We start from the raw sequence: 17,320 nt of genomic DNA on the forward strand, positions 1-17,320 counted from the left end.
CATGGCTGGCTACCAGTTTTTCTTGTTTACATATCTGAGAAGCCGTCAAAGTACACATTTAAAGGTAAAGTTTTAAAAAAATAAAATCTCTATTCTGGTGTGAGTAGTCAAATAACAACCATATGATGTTAGCATAAAAGACAATTATCCCAATTTAAAAGGCATCTGATTAAATTTTAAAAGCCAAAGGTGATAGCACATACCATCCACAGTTTATAAAACAATGAACATAACTTAAAAGCTGAATGATACTACCTCAAATGACAGTACTTGGTGACAGCAAATGAAAAGTTCTTTTTTTCTAGCATTCCAAAAAATATTTCCTTCTTGCCGAGAAGTTATGCACAAATCAATTCCCATCAACTCCATGCATACTCCATTTGCCAGATGATAGATGTTACAGCAAATCATTGACAGAATCCAGCCATCACAAGTTACCAGAACGTAGGTGACTGTCAGAAAGTATTAATGGAGTCTGCCACTTTCATGGTGTTTCTAGAGTAACAGACTTACCTCGGCAGATGGTCCCGTTCCCCACATATCCAGGTTTGCAGGTGCAGCTATGTCCCCTGACAGTGTTAGTACAGATTGCATTCTCATCACAGTTATGCTGTCCGCTGCCACACTCATCATGCTCTACAAGGGGGGGGAGGGAATAAAAAAAAAGGGGAAAAAAAAATTCAAGAGAGACAGTGAGCTTTTCAGTGTGATGATGGGGCATTTGAAAAGCAAGTGGAATAACAAGGTCGCCACAACGGCTGAATGCTGGGAGTTTGGTGTGCGAGTCAGCTATGGGTCTGCTTCAATTACAAAACTCAACAACACGTGCGTGGTGACAGTAAATTATTCAGGTCCAAAAGCAGGGAAAAAAGAATCCACGAGGAGGCAAAGTACGGCTATGACAAAAACCACATGAAGAAGATTATCTCAGAAAAATATCTGCTGCAAAGACTAACCCGTCCATCACCGTCCATCACCAACAGCAATAAGCATAAATACAAGGTAAGTGAACACAAGAGGGGCCCTAACAGCATGCCCTTTAAATACACAGTTCAGTTGTCACAACCACTTGCTCTAATGCATGCTGAGCTGACTCCTTCCCTAATAGCATGTAATAACATTTTACATTTTTAGAGCACCGTTCATGCCATCGAACCCCAAAGAGGCTCCCAGACAAATGGGCCATATTTTCCTTTCATCCAGCAACTCTAACTGCTGCCACTGAGCCTAATTTGCTGCAGCTCCTGCACTTTACTCTCCTGCTACATTTTGTTCTAGTAAAGCATCAGTTAGAGGTGGTGAGCTACCTGACCCTGAAGTTTCTCGCTTCTTCCTGCAATTACCAGGAGCTTCCCTCATGCAGTAGGATTGCAAAAAGAACACCTGAAGAGTCTACGCTTTTGCACTGTGGATTTACAGTTTTGCTCAGTGGAATCAGGAGGATGCAAGGAAATTTCTTAAAACCATACAAAGGACAACAGACATAATAAAAAAATCAGAATGTGGAACCCTTCTTGGTAGTCTTAATTTATGCAACTGCACTCATCGGGCTAGTATCCATACGCTGAGAGCTAAAAGTATGCATTTCTGGAATTAAGGATTTGCTTAAATACACCAGTGAATAAGAGGGGTTCAAAGGACTACGGACTAAATTTAGCCTTCTATAGACCACAGAGAAAGGTAGTGCCTCTAAAACACAAGAAAAAGGCTCATTTTTACAGACTCTGAATTCAGACCTTTGGAAGAGCCTCTCCATTGAGAGCAACAGGATCAAAGGCTTCGCCAGGCTAAAGTTAACCTCTGCAATGTCTTCACTTTGCCATAGTACAGAATGGCAGCCAATTTCAAGATAACTCAGGACACATTTAGATTTGAATGGTGGGTTCCAAGGAACCCTTCAAACCACATACTTCTGGAATACTGTGGATAACTGTTTGCAGAACATATATCCAACATACATTTCCTATTTTTCAAATACATTTGACAGCAAAATGATATGGATTGCAACCATTTTCTTTTAAAGAGCATCAAAGCGATGTATCACTCGCTCACTCTTCGCTTTTAGCAAGAAACTCTCACACAAATGTGCCTGGCTTTAGCCGATAAATTCAGGCTTACATTTATACTTGTTAGTTTACGTTGGTCCCTAGCTCTGCTTGGTAATTTACTTCAGCTCCTTGCCAATTTTCAGAAGCCTAACATATTCTGAATGCCAGGCTTCTTCAAGGACCGCCTGTTCTCTCCTTCATCTTTTAAGAAACTGTACCACAGCCTGATTCTTGCCACCCTGGTCTCACGGTGCTCACGCTGCTGGGTCAGCCACAAAAAAGTATCGAGCCACCCTCCAGGGAAGTGCTCAGCAGGCAGTTGAACGATGCTTTCTTTTAAGAGACGCCCTCTCCCATAATCTCTCCCTCCTCTTACTACTTTTATTAGTTATTGCCATTAGCTTTCATGTGTTTGTATTCAAACTATAACGAGAATGCCTTTGCGATAGGCTCGTGTACACACAAGAACATTCCTACTCAAACAATTGCCAAAATTAGTCAATTACCTTCTCGGCACTTCAAGTATAAACAGAAGATTTCCCAGTGGTAACAAACGTGGTTTGCCAAAATACACCAGAGATTATACTCTGCCATGTTGTTCTAGGACTTTGGTAATGTAAATCATTGTATTTACCACTCCTGCAGATGTACAGATGCTGGCAATTTGAAAGATTTAGCACTGACAAAGCTGCTTTCCCACAGCCGTACTTAAAGCAGAGGTCAGGTTCTTCTGAGCTGATATAATTTGAACAGTTAGCACCAAATCTGACCATGGGAACCTGCCCTTCACGAGACATCCTGATGCTGCTAGCACAAGAAGGACTAAGGGAACCTCGTCTGCATGAGGAATCCCAAGATTTTTTAGCAGCAATATGGCTGCAACGATGGGAACTTCAAATGAAGTTTTCCCTGGTGTAGAGATGTCTATAGATGATGTTGCTACAGGCCTAATAAGAATGAGAAAGCATTGATTTTCTGTCAAGGTACAAAAATCTTTTAGTCCGGATGGAAAAATCCTTAAGATTCTGTCAGTAGTGAGTTATCTTGGGTTTCCTTCTCCCTCAGAAGAGATCATCCTTTGGAGCACTTGGTGTTCGCATTGGGAAGCGAGCGTGGAAAGCGGGCTCACGTTTTGTTTAAAATCAGAAGAGATTATGACTAATTTGCAAAGAACACGGCTTTCTTGCACACATCGCTTTCCAAAATCCCCCATTCAAGTACATCAAACAGAACCTGCTTTTGCTTTAATGTTATAGTAAATACTACCTGACTAGACAACAATCAAAGATTGGAAGAGAAGGACGCTGTGAAACAAGTGAAAGGAGTCACAAACAGTATCATTCCAAAGCACCAAAGAGGGGAAAGCGAGACAAAAATCTCAAACTCGTATCTTATTTTGACAATTTCCCTTTCAGCTGAAAATGAGAAGCACAAGAAAGGGGACTCTCAAAGACAAAAACAAAAGTAATTTTTAATTTTTTTTATACACAGATATTTATGTATGTAGATATAAATAAATATGCTGCCATGCTCAGGAATGAAACTGTCATCATTAAGTTTGACTCAAATCATCCATCTCTCTGCGACTTCTATTTGGTATATAATATGCACAAAAGGAGTTTATGATCAAAGACAAAGAGAACTGGCAGGTTTACTGAGAAGGACAGAACTGTAGGGTGCAATTCCCTGACCCAACACTCATTCCCCTGGACTATTAATATCCATTTCAAGAAACAAGTACCATTTCAGAACAGTTACAACAGCAGCACCATTCTTTGCTTACAGACAAGTTAGTTTGTTTACGAAATCTCTATAAATTATCTTCAGCCTTAGTGTTTCTGTTAGTCAGGGATCCTGGTTATTGCCACCTCTTCTCTGTGCTTTGTCTGCGGTAAAGCCGAGAAATCAGTTGCTTTTTCGTGCCTCTGTTGCCCTCTATAAAATGAGGATGTTACAAGACTCTTTTTTTTTTTTCCCCCCTAGTACTTGTCGTTCTTCTGAAATCCTCAAATACTAAAGATTTTACAGAAAATTAAAGGCTATGAATCTTCTATTGCAAAAAAGGAAGAATCAAATATCAACTGCTGGTTTACCTTCTACTTAATTTATTTTTCTCGCAAGCAGAGATGAGGTATGAAAGGACACATCACCTCTGAAGCTTCAGCTCACCTGTCCCTGTTTCCTAGCCACCACGCAACAGCTAAAGCCAGCAAACTACACGTTCAAACCTAACATTTTCCTTCTGGATAAAAACCTTTGAGAATTTCCAAAAGCTTTCACGAACTTTTCCAAAATCCTCAGGAGTATCTTATTTCCTGAGTTCACACCTGAACCAGGCCAGCTTGTGAAGCAATGACTATGAAGTTCATTCTTTCCTCAGCCTTTATTTGAGGGTGGCCATCTGCCACCAAAAGCCCTTGAAAGCCCACTGGTAAGAAATTAGTTATCCTTTTACAGAAACGTATCTCTGCCACCTGCGTTGTATGAGACTGTGGAATCGTGACACCAACTGGGGGTGTCCTCTATGCAAACATTAAGCAATGTTTCCATTTTGAAAAACTAAGGCCTTTAAGACAAAATCTCTACAGAAAACTTCTATTTGAAAAAGCTGTGACTGGGAGGTCAAGCCTGGTTATCTGCTTGCCTCAGGCAACTGAAATTGCATCGACTTGAACAGAAGTCCACCCTGACAGCACTACAGGTCTGGGGACACTGATGCTTACACACGGGTAGTGTTACATGACAGCACGTGCGCAGTGGTTGAAGATAAGTGTCACAGTTATCTCTGCTTTGTTCACAGGCAACCTAATAAAAATAAGTTTATCTTGATGATTAGAACACGCAGGAGCTGTCTGACAGAATTCATTTCAATATTACATGGCCTTACAGAGATAACAATCACATAAAAAGCAAAGTTAATTCACCAGAAAATAGTTTCAAGTAGATGGTTAGTTGCACATCCTATTATAAGAAGCACCAATGTGTCCTACAAATCACAGAAAACCACCTTATAGCAAAACACAGGCTGGTCTGTAAGCACATTGATATTGGGGCACACACAATATCTCCTTTTTCCTGAAATCCCAGGGAATAAACTAGTTACAGTACAATGGGAAAACACGGACCATTTCCTCTTAAAGTCTCAATAACGTGAAATAAATAAGAAACTGCTGAAATAAGCCCAATTACCAGACTGCCATGGAGAGAGCTGTGACCACACTCCACCCACTGTACTGGTGTGCACGCTTGAGGCAGATGGACCCCAACCAAGCAAACAGCACAGCACACCACATCAACATCTGCAACATCAGCAGCCAACATCTACTGTACACATATGGAAAAAACGACAGTTGAATAATACCTGAGGCAGCAGAAGACCAGAAACACAACTCAACTCCACACCTCCCAAAAGCACATTCACTATAAAAGGTCAAGCCTCCGCTAATAGCTGTATTAGCTGCACCTTCAGCAACAGCAGAATAATCAATCACAATGCATTTCAGCTGTGAAGCCACTTGCTTACATTTTAAACAGACCTTTAGCTTTCTTCAAAACACAGGTACCTATTTAGGCTCATGAAGTTAAAGCACCTGCAGGTTGTAGCAGCTCCTGCACACCTCAAATGAGCAAGCATTCCGGCTGCTCCACCATTAATACGTAACCCTGCTGATGGTTGGTCGCTTCAGTGAGAGGTATAAATAGGAATATTTAAACAAGGACAAAAAAGTCAGCAACCTTCAAGCATCCGTGTTTCTGTCAAATCTTCCATATCCCCATTTTTCTAGCTTAATCTTACTGAGGAATCGCATAACTACTTTTGTGGTGTGATATTTGAAAAATACCTTCTGTTCTGGGCTAAACTGAACTGGAAGAATGCAGTAGGAAAAGCACTGGGGGCAGGGAGGAGGGTGCCATACAAAGATTTTGTCTGCCTGAGGTAATGTATTCTGCGTAAAGCCACCCACACCACATTGTGAAACTGTTTGCAAGTGAAAACAACCAAATAAAAATAATTCAGAACACACGCAAGGTAAAAAAGCATTTACTTGTCATGTATTTATAAATACAGATGCATAAATACCTAAACGCATAAATAAACAGTTATAGGGAAATAACATATTTTCTCCATTCATATGTACATGAAATGTAGCGTTTGTGAAAGGTTCTAGGCAGCTCTGACAATTAGCACCAGAAGAACTGTCGGTAATAAAAAATGGCATTTGGGGGTATTATAAATATCCACATTTTTACTAAAGAGACCTTTTCAATAAAATCTTTTCCTATTCATCATACAAGAGGAAGATGGCCGTTGCTTATATTTTGCGTGTATATTTTTTTAAATGCATTTTTCAGAAGTAGTACAGAATTTCTAAGACGCTTCTGCTTTCCCATGCTGAAAGAGACAACACCATTAGACTTTCTGGATTTGTATGCAGTCTAAAGGCAGGTTCTACGTGGCTTTAACTTTCTCTTTTTTTTTTTTTTCCTCTTCTGTACATGCCTGGAATAACTCAAGTGTTTGTATTGTTGTACACTTTGTCTAAAATATTTAATAGAAAATTAGAACCATAGATCTAAAAATATATAGCAAGCAACACACAGTAAAGCTAAGAACCTTTTGGTCAAGAGTCATAATGAACTGTAACAGCAGGATAGCTTTCCCTTGCACTGTTCAAAAGACCATAATGGATTTCAAATTTATAATTTCTAAAAGGTACATTTGACACAGGATTTATTTTTCAGCAAGAGTGGCGACCTTTTTATCTTTATTTTCTTGAAATAAGGATGCTCTTCAAAAAAAGGACCGACACTGGAATGCAATTACTGGAGACATAGCCCATTGAATGGTCTTTCACCATAGCTACTCTCACTTCTTATTACAAGAAAAGGCCCCAATTTAAACTTGCTTACAAGATGGAAACAATTTTCTTATTGTAAGGATCTTCTTCTATTTGTTCCTCAAAGCCTTCATACTTTAATAATAAAACATTCATCTTTGGAAAATATTGTGCAAAGATTCTGACTATTTCTATTTATTCTTATTTCTACAACATTGAAAGGAAATCTAAGTCGTTCTCTAAATTGTTGAGACGACAGTCTGCTTCTGGGGTACGTAACCACAAATGCAGCAAACATTTCTGTACAGCAAGAGATTTACAATAGAGAGACAACTCACTTCTGGAATAGCAAGGTCATCAGATGCTACCACTGTCTATTAATACAGAGGCCATTTGTATAGAATACATACCTCAATGTAAAATTAATTAGCTATATGGCGACAGTTAAGCAATGGCCTTTGAAAACTCGGAAAGGAGAAAGCCATCTCTCCAAATACTTTTAAAAAGAAGCAATACTTTGTTGCATGGCATTAGGATTCAGATGTCTATGTAACAATTAAGGCTTTAAAAATGAGAAATTAAAGAATTGAATTTAGGAAGAATTGTGGACTTAGTGGAATCAGGATTTCAGCTCATAAGCAGTTCTGATGAAACAAAAGGCATAGCTTTTAAAGAGACTGAATAAAAGGAAGCATTATTCTGAACACACAGGAAGAATCTCCACCAGAAAACCAGGGCAATTAGAAACAAGATGCATACATCAAACAAGAAATTACATTGCAGATGGTAAGCTGGTGAAAGATAATCGCTAATTGTGAATCCAGACAACCCGGGGACCGGGGGAGGAAATCTGTATTTTCCCCTACTCATGAGAATTAAAGAAAACAAGTAAAGCTTATCTATGCCCATTCTGAACTTCAGTCATCCAAGACCACCCTGTCCATTTCCACAAGGAAACAGGAAGAAGGAACAGGGCACGGAACAGAAAAGCCCCGCTGATCCTTGACATAAGGATCTGCTGCAACTTTATCCTTATGAGCAGTTAAACATAAAAATACTGGCAGAAATATCAGATTTGCCATTCTTTTAATAAGAAACTAAAATGCTATTGTAATTTACGACACAACAAACAGCTTCTGGTGTTAAACACGAAATTATTTAGACTACATTCTAAAAGAGTAGACACATGCTACTCTTGAGTAATTAGGAAGAAATAGTGGGATTTAATTTGAACATAAAATTCTGAATGTGCATGCAGTTGTCTTGGAATAAAACCTCTTGAATGTTTCCTTTTCAATTATAAACTAAAATTCTTTCTTTGGCTTTCTGGCACCTGGTTAGATTTTGGTCACATTCACCTATCTACAATCAAGTCTATAAAACTAACTACTAATGTAAGCCATGCTTATTCTTTTTATTCTATTTGTTCATTCTAATCAACTGATCTGCCTAGAACTGTCTAGAAAGCAATGTAACAAAGTAATAAGATTCATGTTCCTAAACTGGTATTTAGAAAGAATCCCTGAGATTACTCTCAGTGATTCAATTTCAACTTTAATTATCAGTTGGTTCAGTTTCGATTTTCACACCACGATGAAATCTTCTTTGTAGTCATGTATTAGAAGATGATAAACAAAACCAATGTAATCTTATTCGTCCACTTAATATGTATCATAACTAACAGGATATATAGAGACTTCATTATTTATTGCCAAAAAATTGACCTTACTAATGATCCTTATTCCTATGAATCCCATAAGTTCCACTCTTGTTAGATATATGGACAGAAATAAGAACAACCGTGGATGACAAGAAGTTATACTATAAAAGAAGAGGACATAAATTTTTCCAGAAACAGTTGTGGTACACAAAATATTTCATGAGCCAGTGTTTTTCATAAGGAGCTTTTGTTTTCCCTTTTACGCCTACCTTAATTTAACATACAGAAACCTAAAGCGTATTGAGTTGAAACTATTTTTGAATAGTCAAGGAAGAAGTGTTTGCTATTAAGTTTGGATGATGATCTACCCTCCTTAGTATTCAGTTCGGTTTACACTTTCAGTCTTCACCTTCACTCAGTCCTGTTAAATCCATTTTTCATATTAAACTCTAAATTATGTGAATAAACCCAAAGATAAAAGCAAAAGTCAGGTTCTGTTTGAAATTAATAAAATATCAGATACACTTGAAATTTTCTTTTATATCAACACAAGATCTTTTGCTGGCAGCTATTCACATCATAAGCATCCTAAAGAGCATGTGCGCAAGCACGCATACGATGTATCCAGTTCTACGATCTAAAGGAGTTCTGCTCTGCCACGTCCCCTCTTGCATTGAAGGTCTCCGTGTCATCCCCTCAGTTTTTGACATGGACAGACCAGAAGTGCACACAGGATTCAAGACACCAGAACATCATCGATTCGTACAATAGCATAATAATATTTTTCATTTTGTTCTCAATGCCTTTCCCAAAGGATCTCACTATTCTGCTCATCTTTGACCACAGCTGAGCAGTGAGCTAACATTTTCGGAGAACTATCTGCAATAATTCCAGTATCTCTTCTCTGAATGCTAATCGGTTATTTAGAGCATTTGTATATATACCTATCTTCATTTTCTTTTCTTTTTTTTTTACCCAAGGGAAAGGTACCTTATACTCTGACCCTCTATTCTGCCTCACTTCTTTATAAAAACAACTACCAATAGTACCCATTTGAATTTCCATCAGATGAACTCACTGCGCAGTGATAGGAAATTCAAAATCGTTACAATAAAAAGGTTTCTTTTTTGCTAAATCAAGATGAATAATAGGTAGCCTTGCTGACGGTAACGTTGCATTTGTTTTCTGCAAGAGGAGAAGAAAAAAGGAGTGCATCTCATGCTAGCACACGCATATTTGCACATATATCTTAAATGCCTATATACTATTTGTTAGGAAGTGGGAAGACAGACATTTGGTTTTACTGTTTTCTGAATGCAATACTAAAAAAGAAAACAAGAAAGTACGGTGTCGTGGTTTAACCCCAGCCAGCAGCTGAGCACCATGCAGCCACTCACTCACTCACTCACTCCCCCCCCCACAATGATCCAGAGATTCAATAATCTTGATTATTATTATGGGATATTAAATTTCTAATACAATCCCTATCTTTTCCACAAACCAGTTAAGCATCAAGGCATTGGACTTTTATGAAGCACCTTGATCGTGTATATTGATTTGTATATTTGTAAGCCACTAGTTATTCCAACTTTCTCTAAGTAGTTATTGCTTTTCTTGACGTAGTTACAAAGCAGAGAATTTCACACAGAGAGCAAATAAAGCCTTGAATTCAATGGGATGTACCACACTGAAAGACAGCAACTACTCAGTTCCAGCTAGACCGGAGCAGTGATATTAACATTGATAGAGGTATGGTGTAAAAAACAAACAAACAAACAAAACAAACAAAAAAACCCCCACCAGTTCTATGAAGTTCTCAGCTTCTCTAAATCATAGGACATTCACTTAGGAAAATAAAGAAATTGCATGCAATGACACAATCTGCAAAAGGAGGACTTTGTCTAGCAGTTGCCACTGCCTAATTTACAGTTTTCAGGAGAGATGCCTGTCACCTTTACATCTTAAGATACAGTTTTATTTTGCCTGTGTTGTTAAAAGCTGAATATGGTCCAAGTACCTGCATCGTGTCGGAAAAGAAACCCTAAAGCAATACTGATTTATTTATATAGCAATATAACTTAATCTACAAGGACAGGCTGCTTTTTATCCATAAAATTGTGAAAGCTGCATATTTTATGAAGTTGATATCAGAACCTCATCTTTCAGGCATTTTTAGTTCAATGATAGCTGCAAGCTTTATTTTGCAGAAATCTCAAAATTCCTAATACAAAAAGTATGAAATAGACGTTTGGATGCCATTTTTAGCCAGCATTTCATCACGGCTTGACAAACTTCTATTGGTGATACAAGTTCAAAAGAGTTTCAGATTTCAGCACTCTGTGATGCTTTAACTTCCACATAAAAAAACCCAAACAAACAAACAAAAAGCAATACATACCCCATTTCAAACTTGCACAGAAGTCTATTAGTGCTATTGCAATATAGTAAGGTGGAATTGTTTCTAAATGAACCTGCATGTGTGACAGATGTGTCAATCTGCTGATACAAGAACACATAAAATCACAGTTAAGGTTTTATAGCAGAGTTCAAGTATAATGAGGACAGGACACGTATTATTTCTTTGCACCTATCAGAGATGCAATGAAAAGGCTTGCAGCGTTGGAGCGTGTATTACAGGTGATATGAAAGTCACGAAGACTTAGCATACTTTTCTCCATTTTCTGTTTACAAAGTTAGAGTCGAGCCATTAGGTTTCCCTGCAGACTTAGCACCTTTATGTTTTACGTACAAGTTTCTAATTAGGCAAATGCTGCAACAAGGACAGACTCCAGTACATTTTAAGCTTTTGACAGAATAGAGATGGACTGTTGCTTCTTACTGAAGTAAACGGAAAATCTGCCTAGTTGCAGCTCACCCGAGAAAGCCAGTGAATGCTGACAGAGATTCTTAAAAATGGATGTCTAAAAACTGGCTTCTAAGACAGTATTTAGGCATCTAAATTACTAAATGGTTTGCTCGCTCAGAGTGCTGAAAACCTAACTTCCCCCAATGCATTTAACTAGGGCAAATGGGTTCTCAGCACTTAAAAAAAAAAGGGGGGGGTGGGGGGGTGAAAAAGTAAGGCTAGTTCTTTATGTCATTCCTGTGTATTAGTCTTCAGTTTACTCCTCTGGCCTCACAAAAATACTATGGAATTTTTACATGGAAGGAAGTGATCAAATTGTTTTACCCCTCAAAGAGTGCAACTTCAGCATTATATTTACTCTCAACGCCCAGAATCAACTTTTATTTGAAAGCAGAAATGGCAACTAGTGCATCTTCATCTACTAAGGCACCTAAGTTTTTCCCTGGAGATATTCCACCATAATAGGGATCACAAATAGACCATACTTGTCTTATGAGATCTGACAAGATCACAACCTGAGTTCCTTTGGCTGCAACTATACCTTCTTATATCAGCAAAACACCACACAGTATGAAGATCCCACTGCTGAGAAAAAAGATAAATCTAACAGAATTTATACGCTGTACATTGCTGAGGTCTTCACAACTAACTTAGCAAAGGATAACGGCAGTACAACTTCATTTTGCGTTTTCATCACTTAAGTAAAAATTAATAAAAATTACTTAGACACACAAACATATCATCCATGAGACTGAAAAAAACCCAGATGGTTGGTTGATGTTCATTCAAACAGGGAATTATTCTCTTCTCCAAACAGGGACTTCTGCTCCAAATGCATTAAGAAGGTCACAGGCAGTCACAGAAAGGTGGTAACAAACCGTATGTATTACTAGCCAAGAAAAACAGGGAATTAAGTACAGGATTATTCAAGAAAACTGATAATGCAAGAAAGGCTTTTTTTCGCAAAAAAAAAAACAAAACCACCATAATTTTAGGGAGAATAGAAGCAGTAACCTGAAGTACCTAAAATCATCAAATACCACAGAAAGCACTGCAGAAATGCACTGGAGATTCAGAGCAGGGGCCCCTGGGGGATGAAGTCACATTCATTTTCTGGCTCCCTTTTCAGTGTTCACCAGTGACTCACAAAGCGCCACCCAAACTCTCTCTGCTGTGGGTACTAAGATACTGCATTCAGCCTTTGGCAAAGCATGAGATAATTAAGAAGGAAAGCAAAACACCAGGTGTGAGGAACATCTGCAAAAATCAATTTACAGAAGAAGGCACAATCAAATTCTGTGCTTAGTTTGAGTACCTAATACTGACAAGACAAATCCATATATATGCACCCAATGAGACACAGGAAGTCGGGTTAAATGACCACAAATCATGAAGGAAGCATGAAACTTCAGGAGGAGGATTAGAATGTTTCACCAGAAAAAGCAAAACAGAAATCAAACGAGAGAGAAAATGAGAAATGAGAATCAAGCAATGGTGAACTTGGAAAGAGCAAGTTTCCTGTTCGCAAGAAACAACCTCCACAAAAAATGTGTAGCTATGCCTATCACACGCTATTGTACTGCTGAAAATTTAATTCCAGCATATATTCCAGGGAAGAAAAGCAGGATTATATAGAGCACTTCAGCTCAGAAAAGGGAGCAATGATGCTGTTAGCTAAACTGAGCACAGATCTTCCTGTAGAACATGCCCAGAGGAGAAAGCACGATCCAGGGGTGAGAACATCTGGCACGATCTGAATTCCGCCCCTCTCTCTCACTAACCGACTACATGACATGGTGACTAAGATACTTTTGCCACTTCTTTTGTAAAGCGATGGTTAGAAAGGTGTGACATCAGTGTAAAACTCATGTAACGTAACGAAATTGTTTACCAACAGACAAGAATAGGAAAGAGACCGGATTTGGAATATTTGAACCATTTGAAACCAAAAGGTAGGAATCTAAGTGAAACCCGACATTTTTCACTGCTAGGTGACAGGTAAACATTATGACATGCTGGAACACCACTGACATCTCAGGGATAGCTCATACATACAAGAGCTTGCAAATAATCAAGAGACAATTTGAAAAGGGTTACTGGTAATCACTTAACGAGACAAGGAGTGGCTGAAACAAGTCTGACAAAAGCCCCTTAGGAAAGTGATAGATGTTGACTTATTGTCACAGGTTAAGCACCAGACAATCACCATAAAATTATTTGGAGGAAGACCTCAGGAGGTACATACTCAGACATTACCTTCACAGAATTTCACAAAATAAAAAGTTCAAATGCTTTTATTATTTAAATGAAAACATACTTTACACATCAAATAATATTCCTGCTCTAGATACCATCTCTAACCCCTGCAAAGGCATTTTGTGTCTTCATTGACTGTTTCCTAGAAGAACACCCCTATACAGAGAGGAAAAGAGAAGGTTCCTTGTTCCCCTGCCTCCCACCCGCCACGTCCTACAGGCAGGGGAAGGAAAGGAAGCGATATAAGTACTGCTTGCACATAGGTTTGATAAAGACTGTAATTTCAGTCCTTTTAACATCTTCCATTTAAGGGGCTCAAGCCCAGTTACAATCATTAACAATCGGCATCTCGTGTCATTTCTGTGACGTGCGACAAACGCCTGCGCGCAACAGACAATACTGTCGCAGAGAAGAGGTACGTGCCTTTCCAAAAGATCCCAGAGCTGTGCTGCCCAAGTGCTGAAATCAGCACTAAATTAGCATGAGAGTAATTAAGTAACTTTTTCCCACAGAAGACTATGGAGCTTTTGATTTTAACTACTCCTCAGAAAACCTGAGCACAGAGACAGGGCCTGCAGCATCACGGTGATAAATTCCCTGGAGGAAATCTCTGCCACAAGCTCCCATACATACAGATTGGATGTCAGCCAGGAGCCCTCCATCTTATCTCCATCTTACAGCGACAGAAGCAGGATCCTTACGCACAACAGTCACAAGCACTCCAATGCCACAGAAAGAGAGCACTGAATTAGGATGTTAAAAATTAATAGTCATTTGAATAGTTAAACATTAATAGTTTAATGTGGAAGGAGAAGAAAAGATTTCTTTTGATACTAATTTGACCCTGCACCCTAGGTGACCGCACAATGAAGATGACAGGTGAAACAAATTAGTGTAACAAAACAATTGTCTGGAACCACAAATTGAATTTCAATGGGATACCTCATGCTGCTACAACCCAAGGAAGTAATCTTGTGGGGCACACCTCACTGGGTTCACATGCAGTTTAGAAAATTAATAGGATAAAAATGTGTTTCAAATATTTAACAAGAGGCAAGATAAGGTCAACCAGGAATAATCTTATAGCTGAAAAATTATACATATACAGTATTGATTCTTTTAACTCTCCTGTAATGAGAGAAAAGTAATCTTTTCCAACCAGAAAGAGCTCTTCTAATTGATATACGTTTGGCATCCTAAAAAGTAGTCACACTGGGAAAGATGAATAACATGTCACTAGTCCTGTCACCAGTGACCGTACCAACGCTGGCAAAACTGCTGTATTCCCAAAGAGCTTACAAAAAGCAGCCATGCAATGTAGGAAGAAAAGTTCAGCAGAGTTAACCCTATGAGAGACCTGAATGACAAGGCATAAGGCAGCCCGGTATTAAATTCTTACTTTCAACAAGAACCGTGTCTAGGCGTGGGCCTTCAGAAACAGTCCGACACAGCTCAGCAGATCCCTGCTGGAGGAGTGACGATGAGGCAATATAAGGAGAAAATAAGCATCGGGAGATCCCTCCTTTCCTTTTTGCCAAAAAATGTGAATAAATAACTGTGGCACAACAAAGGGGAAACGTGTCTTAAAAATTGAGTATGTTTAACTTGGACAAATGATGGCTTAAGATAAGCCTGTGGCGTCCTGTAGTGAAGAGTCAGCTACACGAGGCATCTCCTAACCTCAATGTTTCTCTGAAGCTACACTAGCCCAAGCACCTGTGGGGAAGCGGTCCATTCGGAGTGGGTGAACCAATGGTTAGTTCCACACCCAAAATCATTTCCATCTTTTGTTTCTAAAATAAAGAACAGTGACAATTTTTGGCTCATGGTCCTATTTTCCATTCTTCTTCTGAACAATTCATGGGGAAGATTCATATTTTAGGCTTATTCTCTTTGAAATACCTACTTGGCATTATTACAGCCTGTGACTTTGTGTTGTAAGGTTTTCAAAAATCCTTTCAAAAAGAAACATTTGTTATTCTGCGATGCTCACTGAGTACCATTTCTTGCTTGAGAAGGCACAATGTAGGTTGTATAATAATAATAATAGAGCTATCAAAAGAAGATCATTAACTACAGCAGAATTACTACCTCATCTTGGGACAGGCTTTTCTCATTTTCTGTGTAGGCTGGAAGGGATCGCCACATCTCTGATCAATGCTGGTATGATAACCATTGGGCCAGCCATAGAAATATAAAAGTATTAAGAGACAATAAACAGCACTAAAGGAAAAAAAAAAAAAAAAAAAAAGAAAATGAGGTGGTCCTGAACTACATGTGCAAAGGAGGAAACCTCATAACTCCAATTTCTATCAGCTGTACACAGAAAGAGGAGGCGGGATGGGAATAAGATACTAACAAGTTTCATTTGCCAGTAAGAAAAGATACGGGAGGACAAAGCCAGCCACGGAACATAATATAATAGAATGCAAGTAGCTTCAGAGTCTCTGAAAAAAAATGAGCTAATGAGTAACAAATACAACTCAGTACCAAAAAAAAAAAAAAAGGTAATATTGTATTGAGGCTCAGAAAGAACAAACTCCAATGAAAATGAACTGAGATGAACTAGAACAGAATATTTAACAGTATTTTCTGTAAAGCAAAAGTGTATACTTCATATGCTGAAAACATCAAAAACGCAAGAACGTGTCTCTACAAGAACTACTGCAATTCTTACAAAGTTTTATAAAAGCTGGAAAGAATATGCAAAAGAAAGATGAGATAGCACTTGAAAAGCAGAGGAGAACCAGGAGCATCATTGTCCGCACCGATTCCCAAATGTCAAGAAACTACAGAAAAAAAATGTAGACATCATCATTATACAATGTCTGAAACTGATATTTCACCAAGGCCAAACTTTCCTGCCCTCCCACTGCAGTTATATGCAGTTTAAGGGCTACCATTTGAACAGTTACAGACAATTAAAAATAAATAACTACTAATAATAATAAAATAATAGAAGTTTACAGATAATTAGAGGAGAAAAAAAAAATCCCTGCAATAGGGTTTTGCGTGTAGCCTGTGCTTCATTGTAAAACTGAGGTAACCGATTCACAAAAATACTAAGATGCTCAATGCACTCTCGTTTTGAAGGATCTTGAAGGATTCAAATGGAAATATCTTAGGGCTATAATTATTATTGTTGGTGTTGTTAAATACTCTGTGGCTGTTATTCTCCTTTGACGGTTGCTTCTAACAGATTGGTTGAAGTCACATCAAGTTCACCTAATCTAATTAGATTAGGTATTTCGTAATAACCTGACTGCCTTTCCAGACACAACTGTACTTTTATCATCTGTTAAGTAATCACATTTTTATATTAGAGCTTAAAACGCAAGGACAATGAAAATAATGTATTGTGGCCAATTGAAATTACACCAACAAATAGCATTTGAAGGATTTAAACAGATAGCAGCAATTATCCTCCTTCTTTGTGGAGCATGAAAGTGATAAAAATGATTATTTTTCCAAGATCACTATAATATTCATGTATCTACTTAACTTTCTTCCTTGGAAGGTCCCATTTGTTTTCTTTAAAGAAATGAATAAAAAGATTTAAAAGATCATGATTACTCAGTACTTAGGAAAAAATGAATAGCGGCTACGACAAAGGTATGTAAAATGAGTACCAGAATATAGAAAACTCTCTTAC

The 17,320-nt window shown here is 38.3% G+C and overlaps 1 protein-coding gene across 5 annotated transcripts in view; it reads right to left on the reverse strand.

The window, feature by feature from the left end:
• The window catches only part of NELL1 (neural EGFL like 1), a 299,225-nt gene that overhangs the window by 120,735 nt on the left and 161,170 nt on the right, over positions 1–17,320 (reverse strand). For 3 of the 5 annotated variants that reach the window (XM_069804082.1, XM_069804083.1, XM_069804086.1), the window contains exon 14: positions 514–636. The exons of the other annotated variants lie outside the window; for them this stretch is intronic. In XM_069804082.1, the coding sequence (XP_069660183.1) occupies positions 514–636 (123 nt within the window). The remainder of the gene's footprint in view (positions 1–513; positions 637–17,320) is intronic. 5 annotated transcript variants of the gene reach the window in all.

This window comes from Haliaeetus albicilla, chromosome 16, assembly GCF_947461875.1.
Source record: "Haliaeetus albicilla chromosome 16, bHalAlb1.1, whole genome shotgun sequence".
NCBI classification, from domain to species: domain Eukaryota; kingdom Metazoa; phylum Chordata; class Aves; order Accipitriformes; family Accipitridae; genus Haliaeetus; species Haliaeetus albicilla.